The 15,429-nt window shown below is 62.0% G+C and overlaps 1 protein-coding gene across 3 annotated transcripts; it reads right to left on the bottom strand.

Annotated features, from left to right (window-relative positions):
- Positions 1-162: 162 nt before the first annotated feature.
- On the bottom strand, positions 163-14,791 carry TNS2 (tensin 2). 3 transcript variants are annotated; one of them, XM_032420273.1, is made up of 29 exons: positions 14,421-14,791; positions 11,610-11,718; positions 11,093-11,130; positions 10,179-10,217; positions 9,824-9,862; positions 9,633-9,682; positions 9,269-9,440; positions 8,931-8,981; positions 8,499-8,621; positions 8,347-8,411; positions 7,408-7,491; positions 6,835-6,947; positions 6,681-6,741; positions 6,331-6,406; positions 5,958-6,087; positions 5,810-5,875; positions 5,623-5,736; positions 4,228-5,436; positions 3,941-4,091; positions 3,224-3,813; positions 3,020-3,109; positions 2,576-2,701; positions 2,288-2,380; positions 2,084-2,161; positions 1,835-1,912; positions 1,257-1,425; positions 1,107-1,175; positions 938-967; positions 163-803 (listed from the first exon to the last, which is right to left on the bottom strand). In XM_032420273.1, the coding sequence occupies exons 1-29, from the start codon at positions 14,424-14,426 to the stop codon at positions 665-667; spliced, it is 4,158 nt and encodes a 1,385-aa protein (XP_032276164.1). In that variant the 5' UTR covers positions 14,427-14,791; the 3' UTR covers positions 163-664. The 3 variants fall into 3 exon arrangements, with proteins under 3 accessions (XP_032276164.1, XP_032276162.1, XP_032276163.1); XM_032420271.1 differs by lacking the exons at positions 8,931-8,981; positions 9,269-9,440; positions 9,633-9,682; ... (3 more) ...; positions 11,610-11,718; positions 14,421-14,791 and adding an exon at positions 7,765-7,867 and having other exon boundaries at positions 8,499-8,511; XM_032420272.1 differs by lacking the exons at positions 8,347-8,411; positions 8,499-8,621; positions 8,931-8,981; ... (5 more) ...; positions 11,610-11,718; positions 14,421-14,791 and having other exon boundaries at positions 3,224-3,639; positions 7,408-7,749.
- Between the last annotated feature and the right edge of the window lie 638 nt (positions 14,792-15,429).

The raw sequence follows: 15,429 nt of genomic DNA on the forward strand, positions 1-15,429 counted from the left end.
GCAGCTTGGACTTGGACCAGTATGAGGCCCAGGATGGGGATGGCGTGTGTTCCGTAGACCTGGCTCTGGGCCTGGGATGCCCCCAAGAAGCACAGGTATGCCCTTGGGGGAGACAAGGCTTTGACCTTCTCGTGAACAAGGTTCGACTTCAACTCCGAAATCATGTTATAGAAATTCTTTATTATTAGACAAAAATAGACTCTTTTTTCCCCCCATTCATGTGATCCCGCTCTGATCTCTCTGCTCAGAGGGGGAGGCGGGGGAGGGAGTGCCTTGCTCCCCATACCTCTTCCCCTTCTTCCTGCCGGGCTGGGACCTGCAGCTGGTTGGAGCTGGCAGGCCCTGTTTCCCCTCCAGGGCTGATGTTCTGCAGCTGGGGCTGTCCACATCCCCTCCAGGGTTCACCTGCTGATGCTTCCTCACCCTTCACACGCCCATCTCTGCCATCTGCTCACGTGCAAAGTCATCTCGCGGGCCCACCCAGTTGGCTTTAGCAGGCTGGGGGCAGGGAAGGAGAGCAGTGGCCCAGGCTGATGCCCACTCCCCGTTCCTAAGGGAGGGGGCTGGCTCCTGGGTCTCCTGGGCCTAGGCCAGGGGAAGTGAGGACTGTGGGGTGCTGAGAGGTGCGCGGTGTTGACGTGGGCTCTGAGCTTGTGGCCTGCCTTCACTTTCTCTGACCCAGAAGGACTTTGGTGATGAAGGTGACAATGGCATCTGCAGGCTGATCTGGGTCAAGCTCTGCAAAGAGGTGACACACGTTCTCCCAGGGGCTTCCCGGCTTCTTGGCCACGAAACCAAAGATCCTAGGGGTACAAAGGCAGGGTGGGGAGGGGGCTCAGCATCCCTTCCACAAAAAGACTGCAGAGCCAGGGTTTGGGAGGAAGGCAGCGCCTCAGACCCATGGAGGGAAGGGGTGGGACTTGTTGGGGAGGCTTACTTGGAGGTGGTCCCGTCGGGGTTGGCCCATCTGCAGAAAGAGAAGAACCGTGAAGAAATGCACCCAGGGTCCAGCTACTGAAGGAGGGCTGGGGCAGGGGACTGCCCGGTCTGCAGGGCCTGACAGGAGCATGGGGCTGTGGGAGCCAAGGGTCGGGAGGGAGGCTCACCTCCGGTCCTGAGGATCAGTGCTGGAGAAGGTGATGCTGTTCACTGGGTAATGGCGGCGAAAGAAGAGCCTTCGAGGAGGATCACGGGGAAGGTCACAGCCAGAAACGGGGATCCCCAGGGCCCCCAGGGAGTTCGGCGCACATACTCACTTCCTTTGGTTGTCTGTCAGTGTAATGCCCTGGGCCGAGACCTTGAAGTGGATGATGGCTGGGGTGGGCCGGGGGCTGCAGCTCAGAGCTGCCGAGCTGGCCCGGGCCACCGCCTGGGGTCCCGTCAATGACTCTGTCTCCACGGAGGTCAGGTAGAGCACACTGCAGGCTAGGAGGCAGGAGAGGGCTGGAGGAGAGCACCGGCTTCGCCAGCACCCAGATCTGTCTTCCCCTATCCCTCCACACGCCCAGCTCTTGCCCTTTCTCCCGCTACCGCTGCTCAAAAGTCGTTGGAATCACAGGTCACCTGTTAAAAAGGCAGATTCTACAACTCCCCCAGATCTACAGTCAGAAATGCTGGAAAGGGGCCCAAGAATCTGCATGCTAACAAGACCTTCCCCCACCCCCACCAAGATTTTCATGTTCATGATTTTGGGGTCCTAGACTGAAGACCCCTTTCCCACCGCCACTACAAATAGGGCCCGCCCACCTCCAGGCCTTTCAGTGCCTCCTGCCTGCCCCGGTAGCACCCCACCTGGTGCCCAGAGGGAGGGAAAAAGGGAGGGGGAGGTCCCTACCGGCACCCTGACGGAGGAGGTCTGCTGCTGTGCTCATGTTGGCGGGCACCGGGGCCTCTGGGGTCTCCTCTAGAGGATCTGAGGGAAATGAGGGCCAACAGGGAAGGTCAGCAGGGAGCCCCATTCTCTAGGCACTGGAGAACTCTTTGTTGTTCCAAGGGAAGGCAGGCTGGGAGCCAGGACCTGGGGATGCTGCCTTGGGCTGCAGTGGGTGAGGAGAAGTGGGAGGACAGATCACAAGTCACCCACCTTTGCTGGGAATGCGCAGGCAGCAGGGCAGGGACAGTGGGGAGATGGAGTGCTGGGAGACCAGGGCGGACAGGCTGCCTGCAGGGAGAGGTGAGAGCAGCCATGAGGTGCCCCCAGATAGCCCCAGCTCTCCCTCCACCCTCCTAAGGCCCTTTGGCCCCCCTAAACCAACCCACTGTAACCTTCTCGGCCCCTGCTGCTCACCAAAGTAGGGCTCACTGGGACAGCCCTTGATCTTCACCCCTTTGGGCCCAGTTTCAATGAGAAAATGGCGGACCAGCTGTTCCAAAGGGTCCCCTGAGGGGAGGGGAGAGGACGGCTTTATCAGATTCTAGGTCCCAGCTTTCTCCCCTGCTGGGATTCTTTCCAGAGCTGGAGAGGTCACTTCCTGCCTCTCCCCACCAAGAAGGGCCATGGCCCACCCCACCTTGTCTTGCCTCTGGTACCTCCCCCGACTCCACTCCCCTTCTCCCTCATTTGGGCATTCTGTACCTTTCCAGGGCTGGGCGCTGGGTGGAGGTGTGGCCACTTTGAGGGCCAGCCCATAGGCTCCTTGGAATGAATGACTGTCCCTGATCAGGAAGGCCCCAGGATCCTTGTCCTTCAGCAGAGCAATGGCTGGGAGGAGGTGGGAGTTTTCACAGTGGCTGATTGAGCCCCATGTATCGGCTCTCTACCTCTGCTACCCAAGCTCCCTAGGCCTCTCACCCTAACGGCTGTGGTGTTTTGGGGCACCTGGGGATGGAACTTTAGAGTTAAAAGGGCATTGACAGTGTTGAGTCTAAATCTCCTTGGGCCGAAAGCCCAGAACCACCTGCTAGTGAGAGACTCAGCCCAGGTAAACCTGCTGAGACAGGGAGGAGGCCCCAAGGATGGGTTCTTAAGCCAAGACAGGGTCCAGGAGGGTGGGAGGGGAGGGGCAGGCTGGCTTCTCACCTTGGTCACGGGACAGGTGTGGTTTGTACCAGAACTTGGACGTATCCTGGACGAACTTGACATTGCTCTGGCTCTCGTGCACAGGGGGCTCTAGGACAGGGAGGGACCAAGTTTGGCCCCAGTGCTTCCCAGTGCCCATGCCATGCCCCTCCTTGGGAGACAGGTTCTCACAAGGGGGTCCCACCCTCCTCAAGGCCTTTATACCTGGGGATTGGGCGACATTATCCGGGAGCAGAGGTGCAAAGGTGACATGGTGACTGGTGCCTCTGGCTGGTGGTGATGCCTGCTCTGAGCCCCAGGGTCCTGGCTGTTGCCCAGGTCCCAGCAAGTGGCGTTTCTCCGGAAGTGGGGGCTGGGTCGGGCCACTGATGTCATAGGAGGCAGCCACGGGGAAGGCAGGCGTGGGTGAGCTCTGGGGCGGCTCTGAGCTGGCCACGAGCCAGGGCATCTGGGTAGGCACAGGAGTGAGGGGGGACCCATCCGGACTATCTGGGGGATCTCGAAGGCCCTGCCAGGGGGCATGGCGGAGGCCAGGCAGCGAGGTGGGCACGGGGCCCCTCGGACTGGCACTGTCCGAGCGGCTCCCCGGGCTCTTCTCCTGAGGCCAATCATTGGGTGACCTGGGGGGGGAGGTGGAGGAGAAGGGGCTAGGGGCCGGAAGCTCCAGCCCGCTTCTTGCTGGCAGCTCGGGAGCCTTTTCAGCGCCTCCCTGGGGAGTGGATGGCAAGGCCTCGCCAGGACTTAGTCTCTGAGTGGGCACCAAGGTGGGGGACGTGGTGTCCTGCCGTCGGGTGCTGCAGTTGGGGAGGGCGGGCCGGTGGTGAGTAGGTTAGTAGGGCTGCAGAGTCCCTGTGTGAGCCGCCCCCACCCCCAGCTTACAGGCTGCCTCGGTCCCTGGGCAGCCCCAGCCCCGCCGCGTACCTTTCCTTGCCCTGCACTGGGCTGCTGGTGTGCAGCGGTGTGGAGGGCCCAGACAGGTCAGAAGAGGCGCTGCACGGAGCATCACGGGGAGACCGCGGCAGGGTGCTGTGCCTGCTCGGGCCCTCCCTCCAGGACGCTGGCTCAGGTGACTCTGGGGGGAAGGTGAGAACAGGGGCTGTGAGCCAGAAGTCCTTCTGTCCGGCTTAGCGCTCTCTCACTCTGCACCTTCCCCACCATTTTCCAGAACCCTCCTCTTCCCTAGGCACTCCCCACCCCAGCGCCCTCACCTGCAGATGCCAAGGGTCCCGCTGGGGCCAGGTGCCCCGGCATCGGGTACCTGTCCCCTCCCTCCTCCGCAGGGATCTCGTAGCTCAGCTTCCTGGACTGTGGGTAGGGCGGGCTGCCCGGGGATATGGAGCCGGCCCGTGGGGAGTGGGCGCCAGAACTGGAGTACCCTCTGCCCTCGGCCGGAGAGCCACAGCTATGGGGCACCCGGCCGTACGCCGGGCAGTAACTGGGAACTGCTCCTCCGTAGCTGTAGGTCACCAGGGCAGGGTACCCTGGGTGCCCATACCTGCCCTCAGGGCACACGCCATAGGAGCAGGCCTCGTGCCCGTCCTCGCCTGCCTTGGGCGGCTTCAGGCAGCTGTAGTCGGGCAGCGGGCCATGGTGATGCCCGCAGGCAGGCACCAGCAGGGGCAGTGGGTGCCCGGGCCGCACCGGGTGCAGGAGAGGCTTGCCGGCCTCGCCCGCCCACCCCTCTCCGGCCTCCCTCTCCAGCCGCAGCCCATATAGGGCGGCAGTGGGCAGCGCCAGCTTCTCACAGGCGGGGCACGGGCAGAGCGCAGGCAGCCCCGCGTCCTCCAGGATCACCACCTCCCGGTAGCCTGGGGCCCGGTAGCCGAAGTCCGCATTGGCTGGTTTCCCCAGCTCGGGGGGGTAGGGATACGGCCCCTCAGACAGTGATCGGCAGAGGCGCCTCTTCTCCACAGAGGCCTCGGCGTAGCCCGGGGGGTGCCCCTCGTAGCCCCCATAGGCCAGCCGCCGCCTCTCCAGGGTTCCCTCCGGCCGGTAGTAGCCCCCGTTGGGGACCCCGCAGGGCTCCCGGTAGCCCTGGCGGCAGGAGCAGTGGCGGCTGAGGCCAGGTCTGTGGCCCGAGTACATTCCGAGGTGCGGGCCTCCGCCCGCGGGGGGCTGCTCCTCGTCATCTAGGATGGCCGTCTCACGGCCAGCTCCCCGGCCCCCACCGGCCACTCCACAGCCTCCCAGGAGGCGATCTAGCTCCTGCCGCTCGGCAGCCGTCGGGGGCGGCCGCCCGGGGGACTCGGCAGCGGGCTCCGTGGTCAGCGTGGACGAATGGCCAGAGTCGCTGCTGACAGAGAGCATGGGGGGTGGAGGTGGCTCTGGAGAGGGCGCTGGCGGGGTCTGGCGGGGGGTCCGCTGCACCTGGGCATAAGGACTGCCATCCAGAGGTCCCCGGGTGTGGGTCGGGGAGCCTGAGTGGGGAGAGGACCAGGGAGGGAGGGCAAGCAGGGAGAAGGGGGAGAGAGAGTTAATGAGAGGGGACAGTGCAGGAGACTGCGGCTCAGGGGTGTTTCTCGGGAGGGGGATTCTGCCTGGGAGGAAGGAGTGTGCCCCCCCAAACCTACACCTCCCACCACCCCTGGGCCTGCCCCACGCACCGTCCACACTGTCCTCATGGTGCTGATTGAAGTTCTCGTAGGAGTCCCAGCGCACGGCGGGCTCCGCGGTGTTGTAGTCAACAGAGACCGAAGGCTCATTCCGTGGGGTGTTTCCTGCCGAAGGGCCACCCAGGTGTTGGGGAGCAGGGACACAACCTTTAGTCCTCCCCCAAGGGTTGGCTCTTACCTTTGATCTTTTCTGGGCTGGAGGAGAAGACGAACTCCACTGAGGCTTGGAAGGGGAACCTCTCATCTGCGGGGAGTGGACAGTGAGGAGCCAGGCCCCCTGCCCGCCCTCACCTGGGCTCCAGCCACCGCATCTGTCTCCAACTCACCAGCCCAGGCCTCGTCCAGCTGGTCCTTGGGGAAAGTGAGCCGCGGCCCGTGGATGGTGCACGTGTGGAACTGAACTCGGAACACCAGGGTCCGGTCTGTCCCCCGGCCACCCTTGTGATAGCAGGTCACCTGGATGAGGGAAGGGAGGCCGCGGGTCAGGCCCTCCTGTCTACTTACGCCTCCTCTGTGCTTCCACCCTGCAGACTGTCTGGCCACAGCTCTGCCGGGCCTCACCTCAAGGTGACTTCCCCCGCCCGGGGACTAGCTTTCCGCCCTCCAGTCTGCCTTGAACTGATGACTCACCAGAGACTCTGCAGCTGGTGGGATACACCACTACCCCTTGCACCCCCCTTCCCAGGATGGCCCCCTCACCATGACATCGCCTTTGAGGAGGAGGGCTGGCTCCAGGCTGATGCAAAGCTGCTGGGGCCCAGGGCCTGCAATGTGACTGAGGAAGAGAGGATGAGGCAGAGGCTGAACGAGAGGCACTTGGGCTGGGGTGGGGGTAGGTAGGGTAGCAAGGGTCAGGAGGGAGTTAGGAGACTGGGGTCTGAGCCCTGAGTGAGAGGCCTTTAGCTGAGCATCAGCCTCTCCGTCTGTAAGACGGACACCACAACGGCATACATTTCTGGGTACAGTGGCAGGAGCGGGAGGCCCAGGTGTCTGGGGAGGCTGGAGGAGCAGGACTGCAGGGAGCAGGGGCCTGGGAAGAGAGCACTCACTAGATTCCAGATGTGTAGACCAGCTGCATGGACTGGTAGATCTTGAGGAACGGCTGGAAGCCTGGAGGCGCAGGAAGGAGAAGGCACGTGAGGCGCGCTGAAGGGAGGGGGTGGGGGACGGCCCTCCCTGTGGAGCCCATCCCGGCAGACTCACCCGTGCCCGGTTCAAAGGCTGGCAGCACGGGCACGAGGACGTAGTGCAGGAAGAGAGGGCTGCTGTTCATTCTGATGGAGCCAGACAGGAGGCCACTGAAGTAGCTGATATATCTGGTGGGGCGAATGTCGGTGAGAACATAAGCCCCTTCCTCTGGGGGCCCCTTTGTATCATTTCTACTATGCACACCCCGCCCCCCCCCGGAAGGCCTGCCCTTCTTAGCACTTCCCTCCCCATCTTCCAGCTCACCGGAAAATTCTTCCTCACATCTAACCTCAGTCCCTCTTGCTGTCTCTGAGATTTGTACTTGCTGGCCCCTCTGCCTAGAATGCTCTTCCCCCGAGATCTCTGCTTCCCATGATAGAGATGGGCTCTGACTGTCCTGTAAGTCTCTCTTTATCACAAGCTCCACGAGAGCAGGGATCTGGTTTGTTCTGAATTCTCAGCATTTGGCCCAGTGCCTGGCACACAGAAGGTGCTCCATTAAGATGTGCTGCATGAACGAGAGAATCTTGGCCTTGGCGGCCATGGAGGGAGCCGCTCCTGCGGCCCATCCCCACCCAGGCTGCTCACCGGCGCTGGGAGGGCTGCAGCTCCGCGGCCACCTTGTCCTCGCAGAACTTCCTCATGGTTAGTGTGGCCAGTGCCTGGTCTGCCCTGGGGACCACAGGGCCAGTGTGGGGGATCAGGGCCTGGTATCCATCCAGGCCTCCCGCCCCTAAGCCCCAGGGGAGGGAGGAGACGTGTGATCCCTCTGAGTCTAGAGGAAGCCCAGTGGTGACGAAGAGGACTAGAAACCCCATAGACAGTCACTTCACTAGTTGTTGGACCTCAGGCCAGTGTTCCCTGAGTTTTTAGTTTCCTCCGCTGTAAAATGGGGCAATAAGACCATGTTATGGGTTGAATTGTGTCTCCCCAAAAGATATGTACCTCAGAATGTGACCTTATTTGGAAATAGAGTCGTTGCAGATGGAATTAGTTAAGATGTTATACTGGAGTAGGGATGAGCCCTTAATCCAATATGATTGGTGTCCTTAGAAGAAGAGAAGAGACAGACAGACACACACACAGGAAGAAAGCCACGTGACGACCGAGGCGGAGCTGGAGTGATGCAGCGGCAAGCCGAGGGACACCAAGGATGGCTGGTCACCAAGGATGGCTGGTCACCACCAGAAGCTAGAGGAAGGGTTCTACCCAGAGTCTCAGTGGGGGTGCAGCCCTGCTGACACCTCGGGTTTAGACTCCTAGCCTCCAGAACCGAGGCAACTAATTTCTGTGGTCTTAAGCCACTTAGTTGGTGGCACTTTGTTCCATCAACCCTAGGGATCTGATACAAATCCTCTGCAGGGAACCGTGGTGAAGTACAAGTGAGAAAAAGGAGGTGGAAAGGCCAAGTTGATAGTAAATGGCTCTCTGAACACAGAGGTGGGCTTCAAGGGAGATGGGCTCCTCGAGGCCAACTGGAGGCAAGGTCACTGGGGGAGGGGCCAGTCAGGGGCCAGGGAGCCTCACCCTGCAGAGATCTTGCTGTAGTGCATGTAGGCAGAGACGATGACCCCAAGCTTGCCCTTGCTCCCCTGAGGATAGAGAGAGAGGAATGGAGGGCCAGCTGGGGCCCCAGGCTGAGGGCACCCCAGCCCTGTGAACCCGAGGTCCCAGCCCACCTTGCAGTACAGTACGACCACGTGCTGTGGGTCAGCACTGAGCCACGTCTCCATGGCTTTGCAGATGGAACACAGCTTGTCCAGGGGGGGCGCATGCAGCTCGGGCCAGCCGAAGTCCGGGACCTGGGGGGGGTGACGGTGGGGGCCACAAGCGAAGAGAGATGGGTGGGGATGGAAAAGGGACCAGGTGTAGGGGTCGGTTGGGGCCAAGGTCAAGGGACTGTTGGTTGTCCAAGACAACCAGCCTCAACACTTTCCTCACCAGTACAATGGGTTGATGTCTCCTGCACCATGCTTTGGTGTCTCAAGTAATAAGTCATCTGGGAAAGTGCTTAAGAGTGAAGTAGATGCCCATCGCTACTATTAATAACGAGGAGGCTGGGGGCTTCAGGGTGGGGGTGGTTCAGTTTAATGGCTTTAATCCCCTCCTACCTTGGGGTTCAGGCGGGTCAGGTCATGTCTTTTCTCTGAAAGGTTGAAGAGCTGCAAGTAAAGGGGGGGTTTTAGACGGAAGTGACCTCAAGAAGCGAGGGGCTGTCCCCTGCCGTGACCCTAAGCAAAGTCTTTCTCCCAAACGAGGAGGTCGCTACGGGCCCGGCCTAGCCGTGACAGCCCAGAGGGGGCGTTCCCGATCGGCTCCCGCGGCCCCGCCCCCGGGCCCCGCCTCCTGGGGGGCCATGCCTCTGCGAGATTGGCGTCAGGGAGCAGCTCCGCCCATCTGGGTCTCCCAGCCCTGTCACTGGCTGACAGTGGAAGGCCCCGCCCCTCACCAGGTACTTGTCGCGGTGCTTGGATTGCAGCACGTGAGCCAGCTCGCGCAGGTGTCCCCGGTGTCGCTGCTCGTCGGGCCGCGTGGGGAAGGCGGCGGCCAGGATCCGCTCCGTCACGTAAGTGAGGTCCAAGTCCCAGCGGCGCTCCATAAGCGGGTCCAGGCTGAAGCTCCTGGGAGGGGGCGAAGCCTGCGTCAGGCACGGGGACGGGGCTCCCGGGGGGGCCGGTGGGAGCGGAGGGCGAGGCCTCTGGGTCCCCAGGGTAGGTGGGGCCGCTGGCGGGCGGGGGGGCTGCCCCGGAGAGCTTTGCTGGGGGGCGCTGCGCAGGGCTGAGGTAGGGGACCACCCCGGCGCCCTCACTTACCTGGGCAGAGTGCTGCGCTGCTTTGAGTGGTTAAGAGACTTGGTGGATCCCTGGTGGATGAGAGGAGACGGTGCACATGTTTGGGTGCCCCCCAGTCTAGGCACCCCGCTCCAGAGTCCCCTGAACTTTTGTCCTCAGCCGAAACCTAGGTCCGTACTCCCTGCTTCGCCCCCTCCTCCAGCATCACTTACCAGGTGCTCTATGCGCCTCACAGGGGCCGTGTTTCTCCGCTAGAGGGAGATGGAGAAGGAAAAGGGAGGGGTTAGGGCGGGGGCAGGGACCAGTCTGTGCCTGGGGATGGTGGAGAGGGCACGCCAGTGTCCCTGTAGGGGCTGGACTGGGCGAGGGGAGAGGAGTCCTAACCCCCAGCAGGCCCAAGGGCAAGAAGAGCAGAGGGCTTATTTTTTTCCCTCTCCCTCAGGATTACCAACACCCAGAGCAGTCCATTCAAGGTAACCTCCTGGGGGCCCTCTCTGTGGCCACCAGACCTTTGGACATCTCAGCCAGGTTCCTTGCCTCCCCCACTGCATCTCAGAGCACACTCACCAGCTCCGCGGGAGGCAAGGCCTGACAGGACGAAGTCACCTGGAAGGAGACCGAGTGAGGGACTGAGCTCCTGGGGCAATGGACCCTCCTGGGCTTGAGGATGGGGCTACCCCTCAGCTTCAGCAAGGTGGAGGGGCTTTCAGAAGATGGGCGCACACTCCAGCGGAGGTTCCTCTATTTAAGGGAGCCTCCCCTCTGGCCTCTTGGTCCCCCACCCCTGGGCCCCCCACTTGTTGCTCTTGGCTCCCAGCCCCCTGCCCACACAGACCCCCATTCATCCAGCTGCGGGGCAGGAGTTATATATAGAGCCATGTAGGCAGGCCATGGCCAGGAACGGACACTGGCCTCTTTCACCGGGAGACCCCGCCCCTGAGTACACAGCTCCCCCAGGCCAACTTCAAGCCCTGGGACCCCCCGCACTGCAGAAGGAGGACCAGGGAACCTCCTCAGAGATGGGGCTGTCTCAGGTCCCCAGTGGACAGTGGCACTATCTTGTACCTTCTGCCGGGCCTTTTCCAGGGCCCAGGACGAGACCCACCCAGGCATCCTGAGGACCCTTCCCCAGAGGGAAGGCACAGCCCATCCGGCTGCCCAGTCTTTGAAATCCTGCTCCCCCCACCCACCCACCCCACCCTTCCTCCTCCTCATTCTCCTCCTCTTCCCCACCCCCACCCTCTCGCCAGCTGCAGCCTGGGCACAGCACCAAGACAAACGCTGTCTCCTGTCCACCGGCCTGGGCCAGCCCTCCAGGGGGTGGAGTAGGGTGGTTCTTAAAGGGCCCAGTACAGCACTCTCCCCCACCCCAGCAGGGGTTCCCCAGTGATGAGAGGGGTAGAGGGTTGATGCCAGTGTGGCTGGAGAAGCCTGTTTCAGAGCAGGGGACTCTAATCCCCCTCCCCCAATCAAGCACCCACCTTTGCTTCACATTTTCTGTGTGTTGCCACCTTGCAAACTAGAGAGGGATGGTCCGGAGAAGAGAGAGGTTAGCAGGGGCCTTTTGGGGGCAGTGGAAGGGGTAGTCCTCCCCCCATTTCCCCAGGCCCTGGGACCAGATCTTGGGACTTCCAAGAGTGTGTTGAGATGGAGTGGGGGGGGGGGGCAGAGGCAGTTCAAGGGAAGCTTATGGCAGTGGGGTAGTACTGCCCAGGCCAGGGAGGGAGCGAGCCAGGGCTAACGTCCTTGGGTGGGTGGGGGTGAGGAGGGAGGGAGGGCGGGGAGTAGTGGGTCTCCTGGGTTGCGGGGGGTGGGGGGTGGGAAGTGTCTGTCACCGGGAGCAAGGGCTGTTTGGAGGGGAGGCAGCTGCCTCTTGGCTCCCCTGTTGCCCAGTCCAGGGGCAGCAGGCTCATTACGATTTGCGTGAGTCTGGCCGCTGGAGTTGTGCGCACGGTGGTGCTGGGCGGAGGCTCTCAGCCACACGACGGGGCACCTCACCTCTGCATGAGACGCCAGTCCCATCGATGGTCACCTTACACACTGCACAGACTGGTGGCTTCTTCCGGAAGACCTTCTCCCGGAAGCTATGTGGCTCAGCTTTCCTAGGCTATGGGTGGAGGGACACGCCGACAGAGAAGTGTCAGTTCTCAGCGGGCCCGTCTCCGGGACTGGGCCAGGGTCTTGGCACTGCACTGGTTTCTTTCTTCCTCCGTCCTGCTAAAGCCCCCACACTCCTAAGACACACTTGGCCCACCTGTTTCTGGGCCGGTGTGGGGCCTGTCCTTGATGGTGTGTGGAACCTGCCACCTTGCGTCACCTCAGCCGGGTCACCTCTTCTCTGAGGAATCACTCAGGCCCTTCCTATGGCCCTGGGGTGTGAAACCCTTGTGGTCACTGCCTCCCCAAGCGCTAGGGCTTTCCTCCTGGTTGGGGGGTGCTCTCTGACTTTCCTTTGTAAGGGCTCCCCGTTTCTCCTCCCAGATGGCCTCCCCAGGTGAAGGTCCCTGTGGAGAGTGAGCAGGAGGGGGTCCAGACAGGAATGTAGGATGTCAGTCATGCAACACCCAGACTAACGTGACAGGAGTGGCCTCAGCCAGTCCTACTCCCCTGGCTCCCGCTGTCCCCATGCTCCGGACAGCTGACATGCCCTCCTCCCCCTACTGTCAGAACAACATGTTTACTCATTGTGCATTGAGGCGGCAGGCAGCAATTGTGTAAGGAGGGGGTGGTAACGCTGGAGGGACAGGCAGACAGAGGCATGACACGGAGGGAAACAGTTAGCTGTCTTGCTACTTGTGGATGTAGTGAGCACCCTGTCACTTGAGGAGGTCCAAGTGGGACTCCAGCATGGGATGGGGGAGGAGGTGGACCAGATGCCCTGTTGGGCCCCTCCCCACCCAGAATGCAGTGAGGCAGGGATGCCCCATCATGGCCCCCAGTCCCATCCTTCCCACTGTGGGTTCACCTCACTCATCCTCTCCAGGGACCATATGCCTCCTCTCCCTTTTACCCATGTTTCTCCTCCCTCAGGAGTTCAAGTTCCTGCCCGCCCCCCACCCCAATAATATTGTCTCATGCTGTCCTGAGCTGCTGCTTTTGGGGTCAGGCTGAGGAAATATGGGGAAACGGAGTGATAGGCCTCCAGGCCCCCCATCCTGGGGACCCAGGCAGCACTTTTGGTCTCTTGGCTGTCCCAAAGCAGCTGGATTAAACCCCACCTGAACTCTCTGGACCAACCTTGCCGGACCCATTAGGAAAACCGGGTGCATTTTGGCATTAACAGCACGCACAGATGATGTCAGGGGAAAGCAAAGCCCCAGTGTCTAAAGCACTTTTGGGACCTGGCCGCCGCCCCCCTCCCTTTGCCACTTCCACCCCATTCCCCCCAAACTTCTTGGCTCAGGGAAGGGGCCTGATCTCTCAGCCCTGCTCCGGGGCGCCGGGGTTGTACCTGGAAAAGTGCTACCCTGCGGTATATATACCTGAGTGCAGGTGTAGGGGCGAGGATCCCCAGGGTTGGCCTGAATTAGGGCAGGGAAGTTGGAGGAGTCAAAGTAGACACCAGGTTCTGCTCTAATCCGAACTTCTGCTGCTCACACCACAGCCCCGGCCCCTCCGGGGAGAGGCAGAGTAGTGAGGGCATGCGGGGCAGGGGGAAGAGGGTCTGGCCCAGTGCTGGTCCCCTCCCCCACTGCCCACACCGCCTCCCCTGCCCCTCCTCGGCCCAGCCGGCGGGCACTCCTACCCTGCTGCTGGCCCGGCTGCTGTCCCTCCTCCCCAAGGCTCTGAGCAGCCTCTCCACGGGGCCGCTGGACTTCATGATGTCCGGCTGCCTGGGGTGCCGACTGCGGGCCTGAACAATGCTGGGGCCCGGCCCGGGGCTTCCTGGAAGCGGCCTGGCGGAGGCAGCTGCTTCCCCTGGGTGGAGGGTAGACTGTCTGGCTGGTGTGAGGAGAAGCCCAGCCCTGGAAGTGGAGGGGAGTGCAGGCGGGAAAGGGGCAGGTCGCTGCTCCAGGAAGTGGGGGGGGGGGGGAGGATGTGGGGGAGGCCAGGAGATCAGATTCCCAGGATCTACCCTGCTGGGAGTGTCAGCCCAGGATCTTTGGCCCCCCAGCCCTCTGGCTCTGGAGCTGCCCCATGCCCTGGGATCCACCCTATCCAGGGATCTGCAAGGATCCTGAGATCCAGCCCCTGGTGGGGCGGGGTGGGGGTGGGGTGAGGATTTAGGTCTCAGGGCAGGGCTCAAGGGCCAGTGGGGAACACTGTGTCCCCGGCCAGGCCAGCCTCCCAGCCTGAACTCTCAGGCTCTCAGGGGACCTCGGGTGGGGAGGAAGGGGGAGCTGGGAATCACACTGCTCCTGCCAGCCCAGAATCAGGAGTGTATCCTGAGGGGCAGGGAAAATAAACGGAGGGCCAGCTTCCTGCCTCAGTTTCACTGGTGGTGAAGTAGGAAAAGGAGAGCACGCACTGCCTCCCCCTTCCCTCCCATACACGCTGGAAGGCCTGATTTCAGCCACAAGATTGTTCTGCCCACAGGAGTGATCCATTCTCCCGCTCCAGCCCAGGGCGTTTGAGGCCTTTCTCCTGAGAGCACCCCAGCAGCTCTGCTCCTGACAGTCCCCTTGCCCAGCCCCCCACTCCCTCGCACCCCTATTCCTTGGCTTCTTCCAGCCAGACCTCCCAGACCCCTAGCCCCTCTTCGCAGCCCTGCTATGTTGGCCCTCCACCCAGGCCCTAGGGCTGGGCCCCGTCTCGTGCCATTCCCCTGGCACCCCCACCCCCCCACCCCCGCCCCAGGCTGAGTACTACCTTCATGGCTCTCCTAGCTCTGCTCTCCCTCCTCAGCAGCTGTCCCAGGGCCTAAGGACTGGACAGGAGGCCCCCCTCCCAACACATACTCCACCCCCCTCCGTGGGCCTCCTGCCTCCCTCCTGGGAACATGGCCAACTTCCTGTCCCAGGAGTCAAGGGAAGGAGGTGGATTGGGGCCTTGGAAGTGGGGGGGGGGGGGAGCAATCTTCCAAAAATATATGGGGTTAAGGGCCAGGGGGTCCTCAGCCCTAAGCCTTGGACAGCAGCCCTTTGACCGGCTGGAGCTGTCACTTGAAAGAATGTGCAAATGTGCCTCCCCTCATTTGCATGGCATTTACTGAATGTACCAGAGCTCAGGCTTCTCCCACCAGGTCCTTAGAGTTGCCTCTCCCTCCTTCATGCCCAAGGGACTGGTCTAATCCTGCCTTCTCTGAGATGAGCCCCCTTATGAGAGCCCACTCGGGACACTTCTTTGGACCTGCCTGGCATGGGCCTGGGCTGAGGCTTCGCCTTTGAAGCTCTAATCCTCCTTCCAGGTCAGGAAGTCTGTTCCCAGAGTACCTTGGCCAGGGAGGTAGCTCTGTGGCCAGGCTTGGGCCCCTAGCGTGTAACTGGAGAGGGGCACTGGTTTTGCAACCCACTCCCATCCCATCAACCCTGGCTGGGTCCCAGGGCATTCCAGGCCCCTGGCCAGTGTGGGCAACTGGGTCTGGCCCGGTGCAGTTCGCAGCCAAGCTGCGGGGAGGAGGAGCACTGTGGTGGGTGGGTAGGTTGGGGTGGCCTTTCTCTGCTCCTGTTGCATGCACCTTGACCAGGACCCCTTCGGCATTCTTCTTTCTACACCTGCTGGCCCCAGAGGGGCTGAAAGGTCCCCTCACCTGGTAGTTCCATCTGGGGGACTGACTAACCCCTGTGTTGGGTGGCCAGGGAAGCATGGCTTTGAGTCTCTCTCCCCACTCCCTGGGGCGCCTCCGAAGTGAGATGGAGATGGGAGAGCCAGAGTTGAG

Source organism: Phoca vitulina, unplaced genomic scaffold, assembly GCF_004348235.1.
Source record: "Phoca vitulina isolate PV1807 unplaced genomic scaffold, GSC_HSeal_1.0 scaffold23, whole genome shotgun sequence".
Lineage (NCBI taxonomy): Eukaryota > Metazoa > Chordata > Mammalia > Carnivora > Phocidae > Phoca > Phoca vitulina.